This window comes from Pteronotus mesoamericanus, unplaced genomic scaffold, assembly GCF_021234165.1.
Source record: "Pteronotus mesoamericanus isolate MK-2021 breed Mesoamerican mustached bat unplaced genomic scaffold, CSHL_Meso_final contig_101, whole genome shotgun sequence".
Lineage (NCBI taxonomy): Eukaryota > Metazoa > Chordata > Mammalia > Chiroptera > Mormoopidae > Pteronotus > Pteronotus mesoamericanus.
Window position 1 is genome coordinate 12100745 of NW_026555001.1, and position 24369 is coordinate 12125113.

At 44.5% G+C, this 24369-nt stretch overlaps 1 protein-coding gene across 2 annotated transcripts in view; it reads left to right on the forward strand.

Annotated features, from left to right (window-relative positions):
• The first annotated feature begins 4351 nt into the window (after positions 1–4351).
• The window catches only part of XDH (xanthine dehydrogenase), a 62150-nt gene continuing 42132 nt past the window's right edge, over positions 4352–24369 (forward strand). For both annotated transcript variants that reach the window (XM_054568220.1, XM_054568228.1), the window contains exons 1-6: positions 4352–4488; positions 13209–13266; positions 16134–16230; positions 17451–17559; positions 21035–21161; positions 22088–22149. In XM_054568220.1, the coding sequence (XP_054424195.1) occupies positions 4447–4488; positions 13209–13266; positions 16134–16230; positions 17451–17559; positions 21035–21161; positions 22088–22149 (495 nt within the window). In that variant the 5' untranslated portion in view covers positions 4352–4446. The remainder of the gene's footprint in view (positions 4489–13208; positions 13267–16133; positions 16231–17450; positions 17560–21034; positions 21162–22087; positions 22150–24369) is intronic.

Here is a 24369-nt window from a genome sequence, read left to right on the forward strand (position 1 = left end):
ACTTCCCTGATGTGTGTAGAAAATCAAGGGTGATTTCCTCCCTTAGTAATAGACTAATGTAACTTTTATGTTGAAGAATACTAGCTGGTTACTTAATATCAATGAAAAAAAGGTTAGTTGGAAAGTGGCTAGTGAGGGAAGTTGAACGGTGTTAGTAGATGGAAGAAAATTCCAAATTTGGTAAAAGGCAGAGGCATAGACATGTCTGAAAACTCCACTTGTTCCTTGCTTTCTGGACTCAATTCAACAAGCATTTCTTGATCCTTCTTACAGACCTGGCCCTCTGCTAGGCACCAGCAATATAGCAGTAAACACAGTCCTGCTCCTGATCTTGGGGGCTTGACGAACCAGCAGGCGGATTTCAGCCAGACTGAGAAGGGCTGAGTGTCATGCTCACAGTCCCGGGGTTTGTGCTGCGTAGTTAGTGAAGAAACATCAGAGAGGTGACTTCTCTGCCGGGGAGTGGATGACAGGTGTAGAAACCGGCGCCCACTTGGCGTGCGATGATTAGCAAGTCAGCCTTTTGACTCCCATGTTCTTTGTCTGGAGAGGGAAGATAATAACTTCCTTGCCCATCTCACAGGGCTTTTAAAAAGGATCAGATGAAATCATGTTACATGCCAAAGAAATGCTACTCAGGTGTCAAGAGCTATCATTAGGACTAGTTAATCATCTGGATGTTTGGAAAACTTGGGTGCTGTGCAGTGATGCTCTGCGAATGTGACAAAATCTTTCATCCAGAATGGGCCTATGTAGGAAAATCAGGTCTTTGAAAAAGGAAAATAATTTTTAAAAAGTCTGAGCAATAGATTATTTTGGAAGAAAAGTTGATTTTCTTCTTTTCAAGTGAAGTTTGTTGTAAGTGAAGAAAATGAACAGGGAAGACCCATAGAGTACAAACAAAGATGGGGGCGCAAAGAGAGGGAGTGAGCGGAGCAGAGGGGCAGCTGCAGAGGCAGGCGAAGAGCTGGCCGCGAGGCTCCTGCAGGAGGCCGGAGACTTGCGGGCGCACGACCTGCCAGAGCAGTAGCCCTGGCCCGGCCTTCAGAGAACACCCGGAGCCTTTCCCGAACCATTCTTCTTCCAGGGAACGTGTGGCCCCAAAGAGCTCACTCACTATTCCAGAAATAATGACTTGGCTCTTGGCAGCGTTGTTACTCTTCTTATCGCCTGTGGTTTCCTAAAAGTGTTATTCCAAGAGGAAGAGTTGTGTCAAGAAGGCCTCAGGACTTAATCTGGCTTTTCCATGGACTTTGGTACCTTGCCTGCCAATGCAGAGCAAATTATAAAGCAAGATATTCTTTCAAAAAATGGGGTAAGTTAAGGTAATGTGAGTTATCACTGGCTTGTTCCAAGACCATGAAATCCCATTAATTCAGCCCAAATTTGAGAATTCATTCATCATGGAAAGCACACATAGGAGGTGGGTGGTCAGCTGTGAAAAAAAAAAAAAAAGCTTGTTTTACACTGCTTTCCTCTAATTTATAAATCTGGAAAAATCAGATAAATGGTCATACCTATTTTGCTGAATAAGAAGTAATCACACTAAGCTAACTTTTTTTTAGTCAAATCTCAGTAGTATAGAAACAAATTAGTTATTATAGTTTAACAGAAATAAAATCTGAAGGACAACATGAGCCCTTAGTGAAAATGCAGTCTCCTTTTTCAGTGCTCCACAGTCATGGAGGACTTTACCTCCAGACAACAGAAGGGGTCCGAAGCCTGGCTGAGTGGGGAGAAGTAAATCATTACTTACATGTTGAGCATGTACTATGGTACATGCATCTAACCCAAGTCCCATTTAATTCTCACCACAGCAGATTCTATGAAGCAGGCAGAGTTGTCACAGGTGGGCGCAGGTAACCAGGATCTTGGTGATTGCGCACACAAAATTGAACTGAACACACAGAGTTTATAGCAGAAAGCTACAGAAAGCAGATTTATTAAGCCACACAGAACATCGGAGCAGACCAACTCTGAGCAGAGCAGAGCCTAACAGACTAACAGCCTAACAGGCTAACAGCCCCGACCTCAGGAGGCTAGAGGGCTTTTATTCCTTTAGGGTGGGTCTCTCAGGATTTCCTTGATTGGCTACTGGGAAGGGGTCCCACAATGCTAATTTATTATAATGCTATTATCATAAAGCAGAGCTCAGGTAGCTTCTTCTGCACAGGTGCATTCCTGATTCAGTGCTTTTCCAGAAAGCAGGAACTACCAGTCTTAGAACAGGATCTCTGCCCTTTATTCACGTTCTTTATCTTAGCCCTGGGGCACCTCTGGAGTTTCCTGCTTCCTGACTATCTCCTGCCTCAGAGTCACCTGCATTTCATCAATAAGTATACTATTGAGGCCAGAAGGGTGACTTTTACCAAAGGTTACACAGAAGTGGTGGAGCTAATAATATTCAAGCCAGCCTACCTAACATTAAACCTGAGGTCTTTCCTCAGCCTGTCCCTTTATTTTGAAATTTCCTTGGGACTTTGGCTAGAGACTGGCCAGGAAGCAGAGGCCTTGGAAAGCTGAGTGGGTCAGTGAATAGAGGAAAATCTCCAGTATCACAAAGGTGTAAGGGTCAGGAAAATCCCTCATTACAAATCACTACCCCAGGTTCAGGCACTCTCCCTCTTTCCACCTCTTTCCTCCTTTCTTTTAAGGCAGGGTTTCTCAGTCTTGGCCCTACTGACACTTAAGACCAGATACTTCTTTGTTGTTGAGGCTGTCCGGTGCATTGTAGGGTGTTTAGTAGCACCCTTGGTCTCCACCTACTAGAGACCAGCAGCAGCCCTTCCCAGTGATAACACTAAGACTTGTCCCCAGGTGTGGCCAAAGGGCTTCTGGGATTGGGAATCCTCCCCTGCCCCAGGGAAGAGTCATTGTTTTGTGGCAACCAACCAACGCAGTTTACCCTGAAACGAAGGGCTAAAACAAGGATGGTGAGGGGAAAACTGGGTTGATTGGTCATCCTACAAGTGAAATTTCATCTTTGGTTAAATAAAGGCTGTGGCTGGGAGACAGGCATTGTATTGATAACGTGGTTGTCCCAGCAGTGTTCAGTTTCTCTAAGCTGTTCCTGTGCTAAGCCCATCTGCTTAACACTTTTCTTTCCACCTCTAGCTCTACCTGCTTATGATCAGAGTGGCTGTTTGAGTGACTGTGTGAGTCTTTTTAGGACAGAAGGAGACCAGAGGGAATGCTGGGGAAGGGGGGAGGTGTGTGTGTGTGTGTGTGTGTGTGAGAGAGAGAGACAGAGAGAGAGCGAGCGCACGAGCGCAAGCTGGGAGAGGCAGTTGGATGCAGGACCACAGGCAGCTCATTGGTGTTGCCTGGGGGGGCATTGCGCGCACGAGAGTGTGTGTGTGTGTTTACTGATGGGTGTCCCACCTGCGGCCCAACACAAAATTGGAAATTTACTTAAAACATGGTGAGATTTCTTTGTGATTATGTGTTGCAGTGTATTTAATATGTGGCCCAAGACAACTCTTCTTCTTGCAGTGTGGTGCAGAGACACCAAAAGGTTGGACAACCCTGTGAGAAGTTAATGAATATTGGATGGGGGAAGGTTTTCAGCTCGGAGTTAACTTGGCCTGTGCCTAGGTTGTATGCACATTTTAATTTATTTGCTGTTATGAAATATTTTTATGAGTTACTCTGATGACTTATTAAGGGCATATTCCTGAGAGACATGAATAAAAGAAAATCCTCAAAACTGGTTTGTTATTAGGATTATTTTTGTTGTGTTGTTTGAGAATATATTAGCAGTAGTAAGAAATATTTTGGATCTTTGCAAACTTACAAAGCACTTCCAAAATGTGTCATATCTCTCAGCCTTTTGCTCTGGGTGTCATTCATATTCCCATTTATAGGATGAACACAACAGAGTTCTGAAGGTGATAAGTAGCTGGCTGAGGGCCAATGCCAGGTTTTTGCATCTGAGTCACGGGGCATTGCATCTTGTGACCTCCATATTCCTCCAGGAGAATGAGTCCCGCATGTAAGTGCTGAGTCTGTGTTTCTGTAACTGTGAGTGGTGAAATGACAGGAGTCGATATGGAGGGAGAGAATCAGCTCTTTTGCCCTGACCCTGACGATGGCTCTTCCCCCTCCTCTGTCTACAGCAAGTGGGAGAATGAAGCCGTATCTACCAGGGTGTGCCTACAACCCTACGGTCACACCTGACCTTGGAGACTTTGTGCTTTCCTGTGCTTTTTGACAAACGTGTGAAGGATGTGATTTGCAAGAAAGATTGCTTAACACTTCCTTGATTATGCAAACCGGCAGATTTGCCAGGAACTCTTTACGCCCAGACGCTCTAAGCCAGTGCCCTCCCATTGGCCCATTGGTTTGAGTTTTTGGAGGAGGTGTGTTTTTCCAGTTACAGAGCAGTGATAACTGCCAGTGTCCCTTGGGAGTGAGGTACCAGGAGTTTGGGGACTCCACCTGTTGACAATGACGGCAGACGAGCTGGTTTTCTTTGTGAATGGCAAAAAGGTAAGCAGGAGCTGACCTTTGCTTTGGCTTCCATGCTCCCTGGGAAGGGATGTGTGTCATGTGGAACAAGCCATTATGTTCTCTCTCTTTCATGTTTACTCTCACCTGTTCTCTTTTTCTCCCTCTCCCTTTAAAGATGTGGCTGCTTTTGGAGTAAAATTGGGGAAAGAAGACCATCTCAGGGCTAGAACACAATTAAGACACTCAAGGGGCAAAGGAGTGAAGGGGAGGGAAGCAAGGAGAGAGGTGTCTGTGAGCTCCCCCCACCCGGCCCACCCTCTGCAGTGGTAGAGACATGAGAAGCTGAGGGGAGGGGACAGGGTTCTAGCTGAGACTAGAGGTCACCCACCACTCTTCTGTTTCTGTATTTAATCAAATATGTCCTAAGGCTTCTGTTGACCTCTTTACTGAGGGAGGGAATGGGAACATGCTTTTTTGCTAATACCAGGATATAAGACGTACACAGCCTTTGCTTCTGATATTTCATGTGTGGAAATACAGGGTCTGGTAGGAGTAATGCCTGCTTGAGTGTGATTGGTAGGGTAATAATATGGGTGTAATAATTTATAGTTTTAATTTTAATGTTTCACCTAAAATGTCATATGGTGTGCTTGAGTGTGATGCTGTTATGTTACAGAACTACGTGCATGATTTTGTAATGAAAGATTTTATAGTAAAAACAGGGGCGTTATTTGTGCCAGATTCTGTACAACATGTAAATTGTGGGAGGACATATACTGACATCTTGTGGCAGCCACATTTAATTTCATAAAGGGCAGGGTCCCCTCCCACCCTTAGTGCTACATGTAAGTATTGCAGATATCTTACTTTGATAAAAATTGACCATTTGGGTAACTTCAGTGGTGCACAAGGACCTAGGGAAGGCGAGGGTGGGGTGGGGCAGAGGGGGACTTAGTACATGGGAACCAGTCGTTGTAGCACAGGAAAATATGAAGACCTTTGCAAATTCTAATGCAGGTGCTGAGAGAGGGGGTGCAAGCACATTACATTATCTACAACCTCCACTAGCCCTCTCTCCTGCACTGCTGCCATGCTGGCATCTGCTTGAGCTCCCTAGTTGGGAATGAAAGGAACAGTGCAAGGGTAGCCTTAGTTGCACATTGTAAATGGTCATGTGAGGGACGAATGTGCCCAGTGGGCACCCCTGACCCCAAAAGAAATTTTATTTGATTTGCTGTATTGGTAGTTTTGATACGAGAAGCAGGGTGACTTTCAAGGTAATTTTCAAGAACTAAAATGTGCTTTGTAGGACGTTTAGTGCTTAAATTGTAAGGGTGTATTAGAGTGACTAGCAAGAAAATTCCATGAGCCATCTCATCAGTGCTCCAAAAGCTGTGGATGCAGTTTGAGTGGTGTCCCTGGGAGGTACTGGGGAGTGGGGTTTTCTCCCTGTGCCACTTCCTTTCAGGACAAAGTGGTAGGACAAAGTTTCTCTGTTGGTGGTAGTAAAACTTCTGCATCCACCATTTCAAACAATGTTGTTGCATTCAGCAGTTACACTGTAGGGGTTTAAGAAACAGTTGTTAAATTGGTTTCCTAGAAGGGTTACTTACACAAAGGCGTCTTCTGCGTAATTTTTGTAAGCAATTTTTACTTTGGTTGAGCAGCTGGATTCAGTGACTTCCAAAGTCATGTCTCACTCTAAGATTTGATTATTTCTTAAGCCATGAATTCCTGTGTGATGGTACAAACTTCTGTTTTTTATGGATGATTTGCTATGATTCACTGGAGCATTTCTCCCTCCCTCCCTCCCTTTCTTTTTCTTTTTAAAAATACTTGCCTGAGGATATATTTATTGATTTTAGAGAGAGAGGAAGGGAGAAGAGAGAGAGAGAGAAACTTCGATTGGTTGCCTCTCAAACAAGCCCCCAATCAGGGGTCAAACCCTCAACCTAGGCATGTGCCCTGACTGGGAATTGAACCCGCAGCTTTCTGTATATAGAATGATGCTCCAACCAACTGAGCCACTGGGCCAGAGCTTCACTGGAAAGTTTCAAGGGAAATTGGGCTTGGCAAAAATTGTTTTTCCAGGTATTTTATTTTCACCTTATGAAAGCAATATAAAATTTTTAGATGATATCATCACACCAAACTATGCCATCTATTACTGCCAGTTTCTATGATGAATGTCCATGTTTGTAATTTGAAAACATGTGGCCTCTTGAGACACTACTGGAAAGTGGCAGAGACAGTGCAAGGAGCAATGATATAAAAACATACTATACAAACAAGGCCCAGAAAAGAAATCCCAGACAACCTAGGGCAGCTGTGAGTGTGTTTCCATGTCTATTCTCCAATGTTCTAGACCTTTTATTTATAGGATGTTATGAACAAAAGTTACAAAAGAAGGGGTCAGAACTTGGTGACTCACTCTTCTTCTTAAAGTAGGCTCTTTAACATTCACATTTTTAAAAATAAATCATGTTTATTCTATTACAGTTGTCTCAATTTTAACCCCTTTTTCCCCTTCTACCCATCCCACCCCCACCCCCTGCTCCCAGAGTCAGTCCCCACTCTGTTGTCGTTGTCCATGTCCGTGGGTCATTCATACGTGTTCTTTTTCTAGTCCCTTCCTCTTCTTTCCACCATTGTCCTCTTTCCCCCTCCCCTCTGGTCACTTTCAGTCTGCTCCATGTTTCTGTGCCAGTGGTTTATTTTGTTCGTTAATTTATTTTGTTGAATAGAGTCCACTTATAGGTGGTATTTGACATATATGGTATTTGTCTTTCATCAACTGGCTTATTTCACTTAGCTTAATATTCTCCAGTTCTATCCATGTTGTCGCAAAAGGTAGGAATTTCTCTCTCTCTCTCTCTTTCTTTCTTAAATGCAGATTGATTTTATTTATTTTTTTACATGTCAAAGTTAATTATAAAATATTAAAAAAATTTAAAACCATTATAAAGTCTCAGCAATTAAACCAACATGACATCAGCACAGAAATAATCAAGTAGATTAATGAAATATAATGAGCATCCTAGAGACAAACGTATGTATCTGTCTAACAATATAATATATGATTTAAGTTGATATTTCAAATCAATGGGTAAAATAAGGCTTATTCAACAAATAAGGTGCATGGACCACTCTATTACTTGAAATAAAACAAATATAGAGCACTGTTTCACACATTATACAAGAAATAGTCAGGTGAGTTAAAAATCAATATGTAGAATCTAAGGAGTTTTAGAAGAAAATAGAACTAATATTTTTCATGACCTGAAGTAAAATATTCAAACCCAGAAGTTATAAAGTAAATATTGACAATATGACTATATTAAACATTTAACTATATAGTAATATACATATAAAAAAAGTTAAAGGACAAGGAATAGAATAGAAAAGTATTTGCAGCACATCTAAAACACGGTTAATAGGTTTTTTGTTTTTTGTGGGGTTTTTTAGGGAAAAAAGTTCTACAAACCTTTAATCAATAATTGGATAAAGAATACCAAAAAGTCATTTAAAGCTTTTTTTTTTTAAAAATAATAGAAATAGGCAAGAAATAAACAGGTTTAGTTTCAACAAATAGTAAAGGAACAATTAAAATAACATCATTGTCACAATCAGATTAATGAGTATTAAACATATGGGTAATATCAAGTATTGGCAACTGTGAAAGAAACTGGGTATTCATAGAAACTTTTTCTTCATCTTGAAGTAGACCCTTTAGCATATTTTGCAGTGCTGGTTTGGTGGAGGTATATTCTTTAGCCTTCTTTTGTCTGGGAAACTCCTTATTTTGCCTTCCATTTTAATTGAGAGCCTTGCTGGGTAGAGCAGTCTTGGTTGCAGACCTTTGCTTTTCATTACTTGGAATATTTCTTGCCAGTCCCTTCTGGCTTTCAGAGTTTCTGTTGGGAAGTCAACTGCTAGCTGTATTGGGACTCCCTTAAATGTTACTACCTCTTTCTCTCTTGCTTTAGGATTCTGTTTGTCTTTGATATTTGCCATTTTAATGATGATGTGTCTTAGGTGGGCCTCATTGGGTTCCTCTTGAATGGGACCCTCTGTGCTTCCTTGACTTGCATGACTTTTTCTGTACTCCAGTTAGGGAAGTTTTCCATCATTACTTATTCAAACAGGTTCTCTATCCCTTCCTTATCCTCTTCTCCTTCTGGTATCCCTATTATGCAGATATTATTGCATTTCAGGTTGTCCTCCATTTCCCTCAATGCCTCTTCATTCTTTTTGAGTCTTTTTTCATTTTCTTGCTCTTCCTGGGAGCTCTTTTCTAACTTATCCTCCAGCTCGCTGATTTGGTCCTCAGCTTCATGTAGCCTGCTTTTGATTCCTTCTACTGTGTTCTTCAATTCAAAAATTGTATTCTTCATTTCCTCTTATCTCTTTTTGATAGTTTCTATGTCCTTTTTAATGTTGATATAGTTTGCAGTAAGTTCCTCATAGTTTCCCTGTAGTTTTTGGTAATTCTCTCTCAGCTCACTGAGTTCATTGAGCTTCTTTAGAAACTGTTGTTTGGAACTCAATATCTGATAGTTTACTTGCCTCTATTTCATTTAGTTCTCTTCCTGGGGATTCCTCCTTTCCCTTCGAGTGGGGCATATTTCTTTGTCTTCCCATTATTTGTAAGACTCTTCTCTTTTGCTTCTAATTCTTAAGTTGCTCTGTCTTGATCTCCTGACTTTGTGGTGTCCCCCCCCCTTTTTTTTTTAACAATACTCATTTGGTGGTAATGAATTCCTTTAGTTTTATTCATTTATTTTGTTTGGGAAGCTCTTTATTTCTCTTTCAATTTTAAATGATGGCCTCGCTGGATAGAGTAGCCTTGGTTGCAGATCCTTACTTTTTATCACTTTGAATATTTTGTGTCAGAATATTTTGTTCCTTCGGGCCTGACGTGTTTCTGTTGAGAAATCTCCTGACAGCCTTATGAGACCTCCCTTGTAGGTAATTAACTGTCTGACTCAGTGACTCACTCTTAAATATGAGCCCTCTGCTCTCCCTCTTTCAGATTGCTGTCTGGGACTTCACTAGCTGGGGTCCTGCAGAGGATGTAAGATACCAACTATCAAATGCCCCCAGGGCCTTGCCTGTTGTTTTCACTTCTTCTGATCTAGAGTGAGAGCGGAAGGGAAAGAGCTGCCCGGGCTCTTGTTATTATTGTAGTGACAGTCTGTTTGGAGGGTAGGAATCTAGCTTTTCTGAGCCATCACTCTCTGGTTAGCGGAGATCGTGGATCAGGAGTCTGGGAAGATTTACCATGCAGCTGAAGGTGCCCCGCAGTTATTCCCACAAGACGTCAGTGTCAGGGAGCCACTCTTCTCTCCTTCCCTCCCTCCCTCACATCATTTAGCAAGCTTCCGCCAGCCCAGAGCCTGTTGGGTATGCATAAGCTGGAGGCATTTACCATTCAGGAATTTATGAACTATTTGGAGAAGTAGGTTATGGTTAGGCAGAGTAATATCTTCCAAAATGAATTTCACAGAAAACTAGCTCCATGAGATACTCTTCTTAGGCATTCCTAAAACTCTCAGCCCAGTTGACACAAAGTTGGTGCCCAGTTAATGTGGATACAATGAATAGATGAATATTAAAGGCCCTAAGAAATCCTTTGGCAAAGAAATTTATTTTTTAAACTTTGTATTTTAAATTTACAAAAAAGTTGCAAGAAGAATACAAAGAATTATTAAATAGACTTTACCTCCCTATTAACATTTTGCCACATTTGCTTTCTCTTCTCTCTCTACATGTATATAAATGCGTTTATAGGTGCATATGCAGATATATAGATACATGTATTCTATGTACACAAATATTTTTATATATTTATTCATGTATAGAAATAATAGAAATAGATATAAAACATAAAATTTTATTTCTGAATCATCCAAGGGTAAATTTCAGACATACCCCTTTACCCCTTAAACTAAAAATAAGGATATTATGACAGAACAATAGTCTCTCTTAAAAATCAGGAAGTTGAGTATTGATATGATGCTGTTATCTAGTCTATAGATTTTATGCAGCATTATTTCAATTTTTCCTGTAACATCCTTTATAACGCCCCCACCCGGACCCAGCCCAGGGTTATGTCTTGCAGTTAATTGTCATGTCTCTTTCTTCTCCTTTAATGTGGAACAGCTCCTTAGCTTTCCTTGTCTTTTGTGACATTGATGTTTCTGAAGGGAACAAGTCAGTTATTTTTTCGAATGTCCTTCATTATGGGTTTGTGTCATGTTTTCCTTTAATTAAATTCAGGCAGGGCTACCAGAGAAGCAATGTATCCTTCTCAGGAGGACAGAATGTCAGTTTTCCCCATTAGTTGTGAAGTGAAACTTTGATCATTTAGTGAAAGTAGTGTTTACCAGGTTACTCTTTTTTTCCTTTATAATTAATAAATTATCTGTGAGAGGAACTTTGAGGCTATGTAAATATCTTGATTATCAAACTTTCATCCACTAGTTTTAGTATCCATTGATGATTCTCAGCTGGATCAATTATCGGGCAGATTACAAGATGGCCGACCATGTATGTTGGCATTCTTCTACCAAGAAAACTTTCCCTTTCCTCCTATTTGCTTGTTTATTTATTTACTAATTATCAGTTCACACTCGTGGAAGTTTCAGTTTTATTTAATGGACTATAAACCCATTTTGGCCATTATTTGTTTTGGTGATTGAACTTTTCCAGAACAATCTGCTTAACCCAGTGTTTCCTAAGCTCACTTCCCCACTAAGTGTTTTCCCTTCAGGATACCCATTGGCATCCTGTTGAAGGAGATCTGTGGAATTTGCTGGGGGCAGAGCCTGCAGCCATGCTGCCGTGAGAGGGGCACCGCCATCCTCTGTAGGAATTCAAGGGAGATGGGCCCCTTATGGCTGGGGTGATATGGAAGCCTTTACTAAGCAAGTATTGGGGGTCTTCTGATAAGTCAAGACGCAGATGGAAGAGGAATGAAATGGCCAGACTTCAGAGTCAGAAATTATTTATTTTCACAGGAGTGCAAAGACCAGCCTGACAGGGAAGGTAGGAGAGAGAAAGGCTGAAAGTGAAGATTGGGGACATTGAAATGGGCCTGGAAAGACAGCCTAAGGGACTTGGGTGTTACCTTGAATATGTGGGAGGTCACTGAAAACATTGAACAAGGAACTGAGGTGATGTTACGAAAGTAGAACTGGAGGACAAGAGGAAGGACCAACTTGGGAGAAGATGGTCAGGTAAGAGGCCCTTACAGCTGTCTGCAGGAAAGGCAAGGCAGATCTTTATTTTGTGTGCCTGCGATGTCTTCTCCAGGAGAAAAGACATAACTTCTTGTGTAAACTTTGTAACCAGCACTTTGAATAAGCTGGGCTTGTGGGGTGTAATCAAAAATGAAAACTCATTTTATCTTCTACTTTCCTTTAAACTTTATTCAGGAGCTGAACTCTAGCAGTTTTGTTATCTCTTTGATTAATTCTGGTCAATAAAAAAAACCCTAGGGCCATTTCTAAGTTGCCTAACGCAGTCTCAATTCAGGATGGAGAGGTGAAGGCAGCAAGAAGGTTTTCATTTAATTGGTGCTACCTACCACCGGGAGTGTGCAGTCACCGCTCTGTGTCATGGGGGAGTGCTTTCCTCCGGCCAGCTGCTCTCCCTCCGCCGCTAGTTTGGGAGGTCTACTCTATGCAGGCTCTGTTGGAGTTCCCATCACCTGTAGTTATTATTGTTTTTAGAATGGCTTAAATGCCTCCAAGCCAATCCTCTCTCTCTCTCTCTCTCTCTCTCTCTCTCTCTCTCTCTCTCTCTCTCTCTCTCATGCATGGCCTACCCTAAGTCTATAGCCAGCACTTCACATGTTTTGCTCTCCCAAACTCTGGGGGTGCACCCCAATCCCAACATTCACATGGCACTTCTTAAGCTTGTGTGGTGAACCCACTTCTAGCTGTTTAGATATGCCAGACCACCACATCCCTATGTGGCGCTATGGAAACACCCTCATGAAGTTTGAGGTGTGAGGCAGGTACTCCTCTCCTGGCTTTAGGAAGACGTAGGACTCATACTACAGGGCTCTTTAAAGAAATCCTTATCACAAATTCTCTCCCCTTTACCATCCCAATTATCCAAACCCCTTTACCCTTGATAATGGGTGAGAAGTAGTGAAATGGTTTTACGTAGATTTCCTGACCATTTGCATTGGGAACTAGCACTTCGCTTGGTAGACAGCCTTCTCCATCTTACTGAAACTTCCATTTGTGGCCCTTTGGTTTGAGATTTCTCCTCCATTTCCGACATGTGTTAAATGTTGACTGTGATAGCCCCATGCACGCAATACTCTATGAGCGCAGGCCCACAGATTGGCTCTCTGCCTTCTGAGCATGTACACTCCAGGAGGCAAAGCCAGAGAGAGGCGTGCTGCCGCTCTCAGCTGTCTCTGGCATCCACGGGTGTGACCCAGCAGCTGAAAATGAGATGACATGTTTGATGCAAAGAGGGCTTTGCTTCGGTCAGCCGAGTGTGGCAGAAGCAACTCCTAAGTGCCCTGCGGTGGGTCCTGAGCTGAGCACTAATGTAGAATCTTAGAAATGAAAAATATGAGCACCTACATAGTTTGGCTTGTAGTTAATATGTCATTCTTAGGGAATTATCAAGAAAAGCTGTTTAGTTGTTGTAAGATATTTAACACAATCTATTAACTTTACAAATTCTTCAGTAAGAATGGTTAAGTACACCTATGACATATTTTTCTGTTGTTTTTATAGGTGGTGGAGAAAAATGCAGATCCGGAAACAACCCTTTTGGCCTACCTGAGAAGAAAGAGTATCCTGACTTTGGGGTGGGGGTGAGGGAGTGGGGGCAGCAGACCAGGGCCCTGACACTTGCATTCTAGTTGCAGCTTTGTCAGTGGCAGCTGTGGGACCCCCAGAAGTCACTTGAGCGCTGGGTCTGAAATTCTCAGCCATTGAATGTAAAGATCACTTTTGATGTTCCTTAAGATCTCTTCTAGCCTGGGCTCTAGTAAAGCCAAGGTTTGACCCTGGGCCTGCAGGACAAACCGCTCCCATAGATGCTCATTAACCCTGGTGAGCCTCGTGGTCATTTCTGTGCTGGAGGAAGGGGGTTTTCCTCAGCCTGTCTTTGTCTAACACAGCAGTGGGCTTACTCGGGAAAGCTGCTAGCTCTGAGGAGGTGGAGAGGAAGTCAGAGGAAGTCAGAGGAAGTGGTGCTTGCTGGGAAAGGGATCCCTGAGGTGGGGAACTATGTAGAGGCGCCATCCATGTGGAAATGGCAACGCTGAGAGGCTTGGACGAGGTGATACCTTGGGGAGCTTCAGATTCTGCTCTTCACTCAGCATGGGGAGGGTACCTGTGAGAACCCCCACACCTTTTATAAAATTTATTTTTATTTATTTATTTTTCAATTACAGTGTACATTCAGTATTATTTTGTATTGGTTTCCAGTGTTATGACATAGGGATTAGACAATCATGTACTTAAAAAGAGTTCCCCCTCATATTTCCAGGGCCCACCTGCTACCACGCATAGTTATTCCAATATCATTGACTGTGTTTCCTATGCTGTACTTTACATCCCTGTGACTATTCTGTAATGTGCCCCTGTAACTTGTTCTTTCAGAGTAGGAAAATATTCTGAGACCCTGGAACAAAAATAACAGTAAAAATATAATAGTAGCTAACATTTAATGAGCACTTCCTACACACAGGTGGAGTTCAAGGTGATTTCCGTAGGTTATCTCACTGACCTCCACAGCAGTCCCTTTCTCAGAGGGGGAAGTGAGGCCTGCACACGTTAAGCGACCTGCTTTTCACTGCAGCATTTTGGGAAAACATCTGCAGAGCTTAAACTAAGGCTTAGAACCACACTCTTTTCTACCTGTACTGGACACTCTCCAGGGATCTCTGTTGTCAGGACATTGCTCATCCTGACGTTTGTCAACAAACCCCTCTTGCTTCCAGAGGCAGGAATGTACAGTGGCTGATTGCAGTGACATATTGGGTAACAGCAAAGGATCGCCTCAACACCCACCCAAGTGAGCCTGAAACCCAGGGCCTTATCTCTGGTTCCCTCACTTCCCATCACACGGTTGCTGGCTCTTGCATACTTTGACTGGATTTTCGAGCCAGAGGGGGCAGGTCTGGAGGTTCACAGCATATGAACCTGTGGGTTTTTTTAGGTTGTTGACATTAAGTTTAATTTTCTACTAAAGTAGTTGAAAGTTCAAAAGTCTCAGAAAGTCCTGGTCATAGACATTGACTGGTTTAAAGGTCAATTCACAAACGAAATCCAAAACTGAAAGTTGGCACATAAATACGAAATCCCTGTGGCTTATTGCTTCCTGTGTTGAGCGCTCATTTGTGGGGGCTCCAGGCAAGAGAGAAGACCTTCCTGGCTTCCAGAAAGATCCCCAGGCTAGAAGGAAATCTTATTGGACTCTTGCTACCATTGATGTTCACGTGCCCCCAGCGTTGTCTGAACTGCTGCTAACTGCATATACCCTGACCAGTGAAAAGAGTACGAGAGGACTCAGAAAGTCCTCCCCAAATGTGTTTTACAAGAAGCAGTGGCATGGGGCAGGGCCAGCCCCCACACCTGGAGTCAGACAGGTGTGTCTGAGCCCTGACACTCAAGCTAACACAGGTGGCTGTGTTAGCGTGCAGGGCTCACGTTACCTCTTGGGTCTGTAGTTTGTTTTTGTTTCAATCTGTGGGGAAACAGCAGTCCCTGCCCCACCTGCTAACCAATGATTGTGAAGAGTCCATGCTTCCAGGTAGAAGATACTGTATCATTGTTAGTTATTAATCTCATCTTGAACATGAGAGAAGTGCCCAGGAGTTGCTAACCGCAGCTCCCTTCATCCTCATCAGGTAGCTGGATTGGTTAGAGGCCTGTGGGTCTGAGGAAAAGTAGCAACGGAGCTCGTGTGCTTCAGGGAAGGTGGCCACTACGATTGCTGTTTTATAGAATAGCCTATTTTTTAGGCACTTTTACAAATACCAAGTATCAGATTATTTCCTTCTGCAAATATGTGTAAGACGTGGCTCCATTAACGGTCCCTGACCTCACAAATATGTTCTATTTATTTCCCTTCACATGCCCTACAGACTGGATATTCAAAAGCCCTGGTCCAGCCCTGCTGTGGATTCCCAGTCTTCATCAGCCCCAAAGGTTCAGGATAAAAAGCTGGGACTCAGCAAATCCCAGAACAGATCAACTTCTCAATCTGGGCTGGGCAGAGTAACAGCTGCCCCATGTGCTCAGACTTTGAGGTGCCCAATTTGTCTGCTTGGGGAAGTCACAGGGCTGGGGCCCTATAAAGTCAGGCCTGCAAGTCCCTGACCCCAAGAAAAGTCTCTGGGATTTGAGTCCCGGTCGAATTTAAGTCCTCGAACTCAAGTCCCAGGGGATGTAACTTGGGTGCATTCCTGTGGGACCCTGATGCCTTTTCCCTCAGGGAAGGTGGAAAGGACCCTATTCCCTGCCTCCCTGGGGCTCAGGGCAGCCCCTCTGATGAGGCCATGTGGGTCTGCGGTCTCCCTGGTGGAGGGGCCTGAGCCTGTGCGCGACCATGATGGTTCTGCCCTCACAGGTCTGCTCAGGGATTTCCCAGGAGCCCAGCAAAGACTCTTTTTTTTCTGTGTTCATGTTCCTTAATCCTCGACCATCCAGTGGGGCTGAGCGGGACCAAGCTGGGCTGTGGAGAAGGGGGCTGTGGAGCTTGCACTGTGATGGTTTCCAAGTATGATCGTCTCCAGAACAAGATCGTGTATCCTTTGCCCGTTGGCTGATTGCCCTTGTGGGGATGATGAAGCTGTGGTCCACTTGTGAGTGAGTGTGTGTGCGCGCGCGCATGTGACTTTTCTAAAATCTGGACTCATTTCACACCTGGTGCAGTCCCCCAACAGGTCTCCACTGCGCCCAGGAGAAAGTCTCATCTTGGCTTAGCGCATGAAGCCCTTCACAATATACCCACCTTTCCTTGCCAGTTTTCTTTCTCTACGTGGGCCCAGTACTCCAGTCATCAGTGTATCCTGGTCCCCTAAGGCAGGGACAATCGTGAACAACTTCCACTCCATACTTACTAATTTCTTGGTCTTTGCATAAGCTGTTTTTCAAGTCTTTTTGAATATCCTTCCTTCAGGGACTTCTTTACGTGACTAATGTTACTAGCTCTTTAGGACTGGGAAAAATAGCGCCTCCTTTAGGAAGCCTTTCTTGATTCCCCCAAGGACTGTGCTAGGTGCCCTTTGTCTAAACTAGTCCCATAGCACCCTGTGTGTAGCCCTCCTGCGCACTTACCATAAGCTACTGAAACCATACCTTCACACTGGCTTCTGTTTTCCTGCGTTGACTGCAGGCTATTAAAGAACAGGGATTTCATCTTACGCGCCTTTATTTCTCAGCCCTCAGCAGGGTGCCTGGTGTGTGGTTGGCAGTCAATAACTGGTGTTAACTCTACAAGTGAATGAGTGATGAATAAAGGGATGGATGTGAGCAAGCTCTAAGGGGTTGGTGTCTCAGGTTCTCTGAGAAATGGGAGCAGTAAAGGTGGGTGAAAACAGCAAAGCAAAAGTGGCCGGAGGTTCTGAAACTGAAGAGGCTACGGAAGGGCTCTACAGAAAGAGGTGCACACATTGGGCATGGAACCTGCCAGAAACGTCCCCTTAGCTCAGCCTGCAGGGTCAGGCTGAGTAAGAGGTGTCTGAAAGTGACCCTGGCTCCCTTGCTCCAGCTGGGACGCCTGGGGTACACTGATGCCTGACCCCGCAAGGTGCTGGAGAGGCTCAGGGCCCGCCAGAAGGAGAGCTACCTTTGTCCCTCTCTCAGAGTCTTGGGGGAGAGGCAAGCACACCTGTAGAAGAGAAAATAACTTAATGTAGAGTGAAAAGAAATGACACACAGCATCACAGACTCTCTAGGCCCTGCATTCCAGTCTCCTCTCATGACCTGAGCGGATGATGCAATAGCCTTAACATGGAATTTCAGTCATTTTTCTGTCAATGCCTGTCTGGCTCCCATCTGCTCCTTGCACCACGTTGCTGTGACGACAGTGGAAGGGATAGGAAGCACCAAGTCGAGGCTGCATCCTGTGCAGGTAACCAGAGCAAAGGGAGTTCACGACAAAGCTGCAGACTTGCTGTGGGTTGTTGGGCTAAGTGTCACCCTGGGAGAAGGAAACATTGTGGCCAGGCCAACTCCCCATCTCCTTAGGGATGAGGCGGTGGATGGTGGGGGACTATGAGGCAGAAAGAGGAGGAGGTACCCAAGCTGCACTCCCTCCAGTGGCGGAGTGAATGTGGCTCCAGGGGAACCAAGGGGCCAATTGGATCTGGTGTCTGGACAGTCCAGTTGTACCAAAACTGCAGGGAGGAGAAATGGGGGAACTTCCTCACCTTGAGCTCAGGTATGCTTAGGAGCCCCCTGCCTTCCCAGCTTCAAGATTCCAAATGCTCCACGCCCCTTGATAAAAAGCCCACCTACTCCCTGCTTTTAGGGTGGCAGTTGCATTGCATCTTTCACCTGCCACCAGCAGATGATAAAAATGTGGGCTGCTAGGCCTCCATCCTCATTAAATGGAGGTAAGCAAGGCCTGAATAAGAGAACAGAGACACATGAGTGTCTGACCAAGACTTTCTCCATGATGGCATCAGGCCACCTGGAAATAGATTGATGCTGGGAATGTTTTTGGGAAGAATGGGCAGTAACCTGGGAGGTATTGTGGAGAAAATCAGGATGATGTCAGGCAGAGTGGCATGAAGCATGCATGAGAGCAGAGCACTGTGGGAAGGAAAGACCATTGTTCCCAGTGCTTTTTGTTAGGGGAAACTGAGGCAGGAGCAGGTGTCTTTTGGCGATTACAATCATAGAGGGTGCCAGAGCTAGGCCCATGTCTTAACCCTGCCTCAACCATTTGGGGAGACCTGTTGTTCAGAGCATGCCTTCCGTGGGCACAGACGTCAGCCTGGGAGCCAGAGCCGCTGGTGAATGAGCTGATTATACCCCTCACTCTGGGTGGAGCGCCTGGGACCAGTCAGTGAGGGTAGAGCAGGGTGGGGTGGTATCGTTTACTCTACGCCTTTATTTCTTAGGGAGGAAAGGGAAAATATCTCAGCTTGTCCAACCTGCATGAGATGTGAGAAGGGTCATTGGGGCGTGTAATTTTCTTTGAGACAAATAGATGAAAGAAAGAATGAACAGCTTGAACACTGGAAATATATCTGTATACTTAGGCTACAACCCTGCTTTTCCAGTGACACAGATCCTTTTTCCTGATGCTCTTATTTTGGCTCCCAAATACTGTATTTTGCCACATATGATGTACACCTATGTTTTTGTCCCATACTTTCAGGAAAAAAAAAATCATTTTAATTTTTTAATTAAATTTTTAAAATTTATTTATAACTTAGAAACAAGCCAGTTATTGTATTCCAGAGTATAATTTTACATTCAGATATTGTTACTGCTTTCTAGAGTTACACTTTTAACATATAAGCATAAATAAAAGAATTAAAAACATTTATACAAGTATGGAATTAGTACTACTGATGTACAGTGTGCATCCTTATATTTCCTTCAAAAATTTTGGCAGAAGTGTGCATTCTACACGGCAAAATATGGTAGGCTGTAGAGCCATGTTCCACTTCTCCTTGTCCACTTAGTTTCTCTTGGTTTCTATGACACTGTGCTCCCGTCGTTCTCCTCCCGCCTCCATGTTTGCACCATGCGCTGGCTCCTCATTAGCTCAGTCCCTATGGCTGCAGCGCTCTGGGGCTCCAGCCTGGCCCTTCCCTTCTCCATCCTCACACCCTCCCTAGGTGAGTTTAATGCCATCTACATGCAAATAGTACTGAACATTTATATCTTCCACTTGGACCTCTCCTCAGAAGTGAGATTCATATTTTCACCTGCCTCCTTGGCATCACTATATGGATATCTAGTCTCAAACTTAACAAAACCTTATTCTTTCCCTCCTTTCTTCCCCAATCTTCTTCTGAGTCAATGGCAAAAGCATCCATCCAATTGCTCAACACAAACATCTAGGACTCGTCTTTGATTCTTTCTTTTATACACCACCCCCAATCTTTCCAGAAGTAGCGTCTACCTCCAAATCCTACAATAAAACCTTCATTTTCTCTCAGTTTCTGTATTCCTGCTGGGTCCCTATTACTCCATACCCTCTTGCCTGGGCCACTACAGTGTCCTGGTCCCCTGTTTCTATTCTTGTCCCCTTCAACCCATTCCCCACCCAACAGCCAGAGTGATTCTTTAAAACCATAGTTAGATCTTATTACAGAATGGCTTCCCGTCACACCCAGAGAAAAATCTGGGTCCCTGCCCTGGCTTATGAGGAACTGCATGATGTCCCCCAGGGCCTCTCTCCTCCCAGCGGGTTCCATGCACACTGACCTTTTAGTGCCTCTAGCACGCCAGGCTTGGCACTTCCTCTTCCCTCTGTCTGGAATGCACTCTTCTGTGATCCAAATTGTGGTATTAGATTCAGCTTAAACATCACCTCTTCAGAGCCACCACTCTGACCACTTCGAGGAACCACTAGTCACTCTGGGTCCTGTTATCCTCTACTAGTTCTCTACATAGCACTGATCTTTCTTTATCTGTACTCTTCCTGGTATTTGTTTGTTTACTTATTATTTTGTCAATATTTTCCCTACTAGGTCATGATCTTCCTGAGACCAGAGATCTCATCTCTCTTCTTCACTACCTGTCCCTTACCATGCCTGGCATATAATAGGGTCTCAGTAAATGTTTACAAAATGAATGAGTAGAAAGAAATGCTAAGCACTGAGACATAAAACTCTAATAATTTTACTTTATGTAAGTACCAAGGGAGACTCCCAAGAGACAAAATAATAATAATAATGTGGATGTGAAGAATCTCCCTGTAATGAAAATCTTGCAGGTTTGAATGAAAATTCTGTGGCGTTCAATGCATATAGCAAATTCTACATGAAACATTTTTCAATTATTATATCCTCACTGGATGTCAAAGGTTTCCTTCACTTAAGAAGACAGTGACATTCTAGTTTGGCATAAGATATATTCAGTTGGTCCTGAAAAAAGGCTGGTTGAGCTGGATTGCAGGGTAGTGTAGTTAACAGAATGTGACTCAGCTCTTCCATTTACCATGTGTGTCTTTGCATAAATCTCTTATCTCTTGACTTGCTTCCTTCTCTGTTCAGTGAAGGGAATGAAGGGTGAGAAGTTGCTTTTGGCTCTAATAGTCACTATTCTTTGAAGGGAGTTTCCTACTAATAACTAACATTGGTTAACTACCCAGTATAGACCAGGTATAATGTTAAGAGTTTTATGTGAATCATCTCTTTGAATCCTCGCCACAACTGTAGAGGTAAGTGCTAGGATGAGGGAATCTATGGCTCAGGTGCTTGGTAATGTGCCCAGGGTCACAGCTGGTAATTGGTGGCACTAGGATTTTAGTGCGGTGACTGCTACCCCACACTGCCCATTGACATGGCCTGGTTTCAGCTGAGTCATGTATGGAGTCGGAGAGGGGTTCTGCCCACAGAGATACCCATGTCATCTGTCCCTTTTAGGAGAGAATTGCCAAAAGCCATGGTTCCCAGTGTGGATTCTGCACCCCTGGAATTGTCATGAGCATGTACACGCTGCTCCGGAACCAGCCCGAGCCCACCATTGAGGAGATTGAGGATGCTTTCCAAGGTACGGCTCTCTAGGCACAACCCAGGAGGTGGGATGGCAGATGGGGCCCTGCAAAGGTCAGCGCGGGGCCCAAGCGGAAGCCAGGAATGGGCTAGGAGTCCAAGGCATTGTCCTTTGGAGAAAAAGCTCAGACCACCCCAACATGGTGGCTAAGATCTACGGGAGGGTTGGACCTCCCTTAGTTTGAAGAATACTCAGGTGGGTTGGAAACATCTTGCCTTGATGTTCGTCTTTCTGAGGTGTCTCCCTGCCCTCTCTCTGTACTGGGATGGGGTGGCAGTGGGTGGCTGACTCAGGAGATCATTTGGAAATCCACAGAGGCTAGTGATACTGTTCCCTTCCATCTCAGCCTTCACCAGAACAGGATTCTGCTGGGCAAAGGCCACATCTGAGGAAGGCAGCCATGATTATGAGCTGTGGGCAGGGACGGCTGCTCACTTTCCCTCTGGGTATGGGTCTAGGAGTCTGGATCAGGCGTCTGTTTCTCTGAATTGAATAGAGAAGGCTCCTCATCCATTCACCATTTCAGCCCATCATTTATTCAATCATATTGTATTGAGTCCTATCATATGTCAGACACTATACAGGGAACAAGGGACACAGAGATGAAAGATACAATCCTTACTCCAAGGAGTTCAGCCTTTAAAGGGGAAGAGAGTTTATAATGTAGTTTGATAATTTCACTCATAAAACTGTGAGTAGGTACCATGGAAGTACTTAGAAGGGCACCTGAATTAGTCTGGGCATTCTAGGAAGGCTAGAGGAAGTGATAGATGTTTTGAAGTTAGAAGTATGAGGAGGAGGGGCATTCCAGAAAGAGAAAACAGAATATGCAGAAGGCATCTAACTGATCCTGGAGCTAAAACTTGAACCACTCACTTGCCTGGGGCCTGTCCTGACTTTGCAACTTCTTCCTACTCCCACAGGAAACCTGTGCCGCTGCACAGGCTACAGACCCATCCTCCAGGGCTTCCGCACCTTTGCCGGGGTAAGTGGCAGCCCCAGGACATCAGTGGCCCTGCCCTTAAAGCAAGGACACTCAGGAATCACAGTTGGGAGGGATGCCAAGGGCCTTTGGATTCCAGAGAAGAGAGATGAGACGGTCACGTAGCAGGTCCTTTCATTGTGGGTGCCTGGCATGGGCAATGAATGCTGCCCTTCTTATTTAGAAAGTTCTCATCAATACCACTGGGACTATTTTTTTCCCCCCAGAAAAAGCCGGGGGAACTGGTTCCTGGAAGAGGCATGGTGCCCAAGAGCTGACTCCCTCCAGGGCATTTAAGCTTGGCAGCCTTCCTTGGAGACTAGCATGCTCAGCATGTGGCACAGGTGCTGAACGCGGCACGTAATAACGACCCACGCAGGCAGACTCAGCACCCACACTCCTCCGCCTTTCCTCTCCTGGCGGCTTTCTGTGGTTGGCGCTCCGCTGGGCTGGTGAAACTGCTGATCAGAACTCCAGTTTGTGAAGCCCTGCAGTGTTCATAGAGCTCTGAGTGCGAAGCCACAGCCAGGAGTGCAGGCATTGCTCATGTGAACACAGGCACAGGGGCCTCTCCTTTCTTGGCTTAATCTCGTCCGATTCTCACCTGATTCTCCCACTGGGTCATGTGGGTCCTGACTGCAGTCAAACCATCTTCTGCCAGTATGATTTGGGCCTGATGGTAGGGCCACAGACTTCTGCGTTTTGCTGACCTGTAGCGTTGGTATAGTGCAAAAAGAGTGTTTCATTCAAACAGTTGAAAAGGGGTGGAGATGCAAATGGGGCTTATAAGGGTGGAAAACACCACGCCCTGATGAGATACGAGGAGGTGGGAATTTAAGTGAAAATGATTGAAAGTTCAGATTCAGAGTCTGCAGATATAGATTCAAATCCCATTTCATCCTTTAACTCATTCATGACCTTGGGCAAATTTTCTTGTTTCTAAAATTGAGAATTATAATAATGCCTACCCTGTAATTGTTGTTGAAAGTACTTCTTGTAAAGCCCTCAGAACAATGCTGGGCATACCTTAAGTATTCAGTAAATGGCAACTATAAACCATGATGCTGGATACATTTCTGCCATGACTCAATATTAGACCTTTATAAATTGTTCATCCTTCCCGGAGAACCAGGAATTGTTAATCATGCCCATGAATTTATTTCACAGGAGGCTTTTCAGAGAGAAACAATTTGACCAGCTCTCCGAGTTTATCAAAAGAGAAGGGCTTTTGAGTGTAGCTGACAATTATGCTCCTTCCCAGGGTTAAACTGTTTCTGTTGGCGGGCGCTAATTCCCTCAGTCCAGCTGCCTGGCAGAATAAGGCAGAGCTGAGAGTGCTGAGCAACCAAAATGACCTGCGCTCAGAAGCTCATGCACATTACCCAAGCCTCTATTCAGAGTCTTTTGACTCTTTTTACACAGTTTTAACAGCCCTGGGTATCTCATTTTCATGCCCGTAGCACATGCTAGAAAAAAGGCGAGGAGAGTGCTAGGGGGAGGCACACTGTTCCCAGCAAAGAAATGACAGTGTCCATGCAGCAGCGAGGAAGGAAATGAAGGAACCATAAAAATAAGCATGTCTTAGCCTACTGAGTAAAGGGGAAATCTCTCCAGGAGGGAAAACCAGTCATATCCAACCTCAGAAGGCCTTGAGGGCAGTGACACATTGTTCATCACAACAGTTTATGTCATGAACACGTCAATGAATGATCAGGAACAGAGAGTTAAGTAAGAACGTGCTGGCACTTCACTTACCTGGAAAATGTACTTCTGTGAAATACATTCTTCCCTCAAGGTCTGGGTTAGTGCGGCTGGTGCCCCTCACTTCCCTTGGGACCTGCTGAATCCCCTGTACCACTCTTCCAAGAAGAAAGATGAGAAGAATCTCTCCTCTCCTTCTTCCTTTCTAGCTAAATAGGAAGGGGAAGGGCAAGGCGATGGTGGAGAGGCCCAGGACAGAGCAGCTCTGAGATCTGACAGCAAAGCCGTGAATGCAGGAGGCGTCTGCATTTGGGGCAGCGTTGGCAGGGGGCTGAGGCAAGGGAAGGTTTTTCTCCCAGTGTCAAGTCTGGCAGCGCTTTCTAGTTCTCAAAGCCCACACCTTTGGCACCACGGCATTCGGAGAGCTTTTTGGAAACTACAGTGGGTTGTGACTCATCCTTTTGGACACGTCTGGATAGAGTGGTGTCTCCTGCGATTCAGTGCAGAAGGGCTGACCCCGGC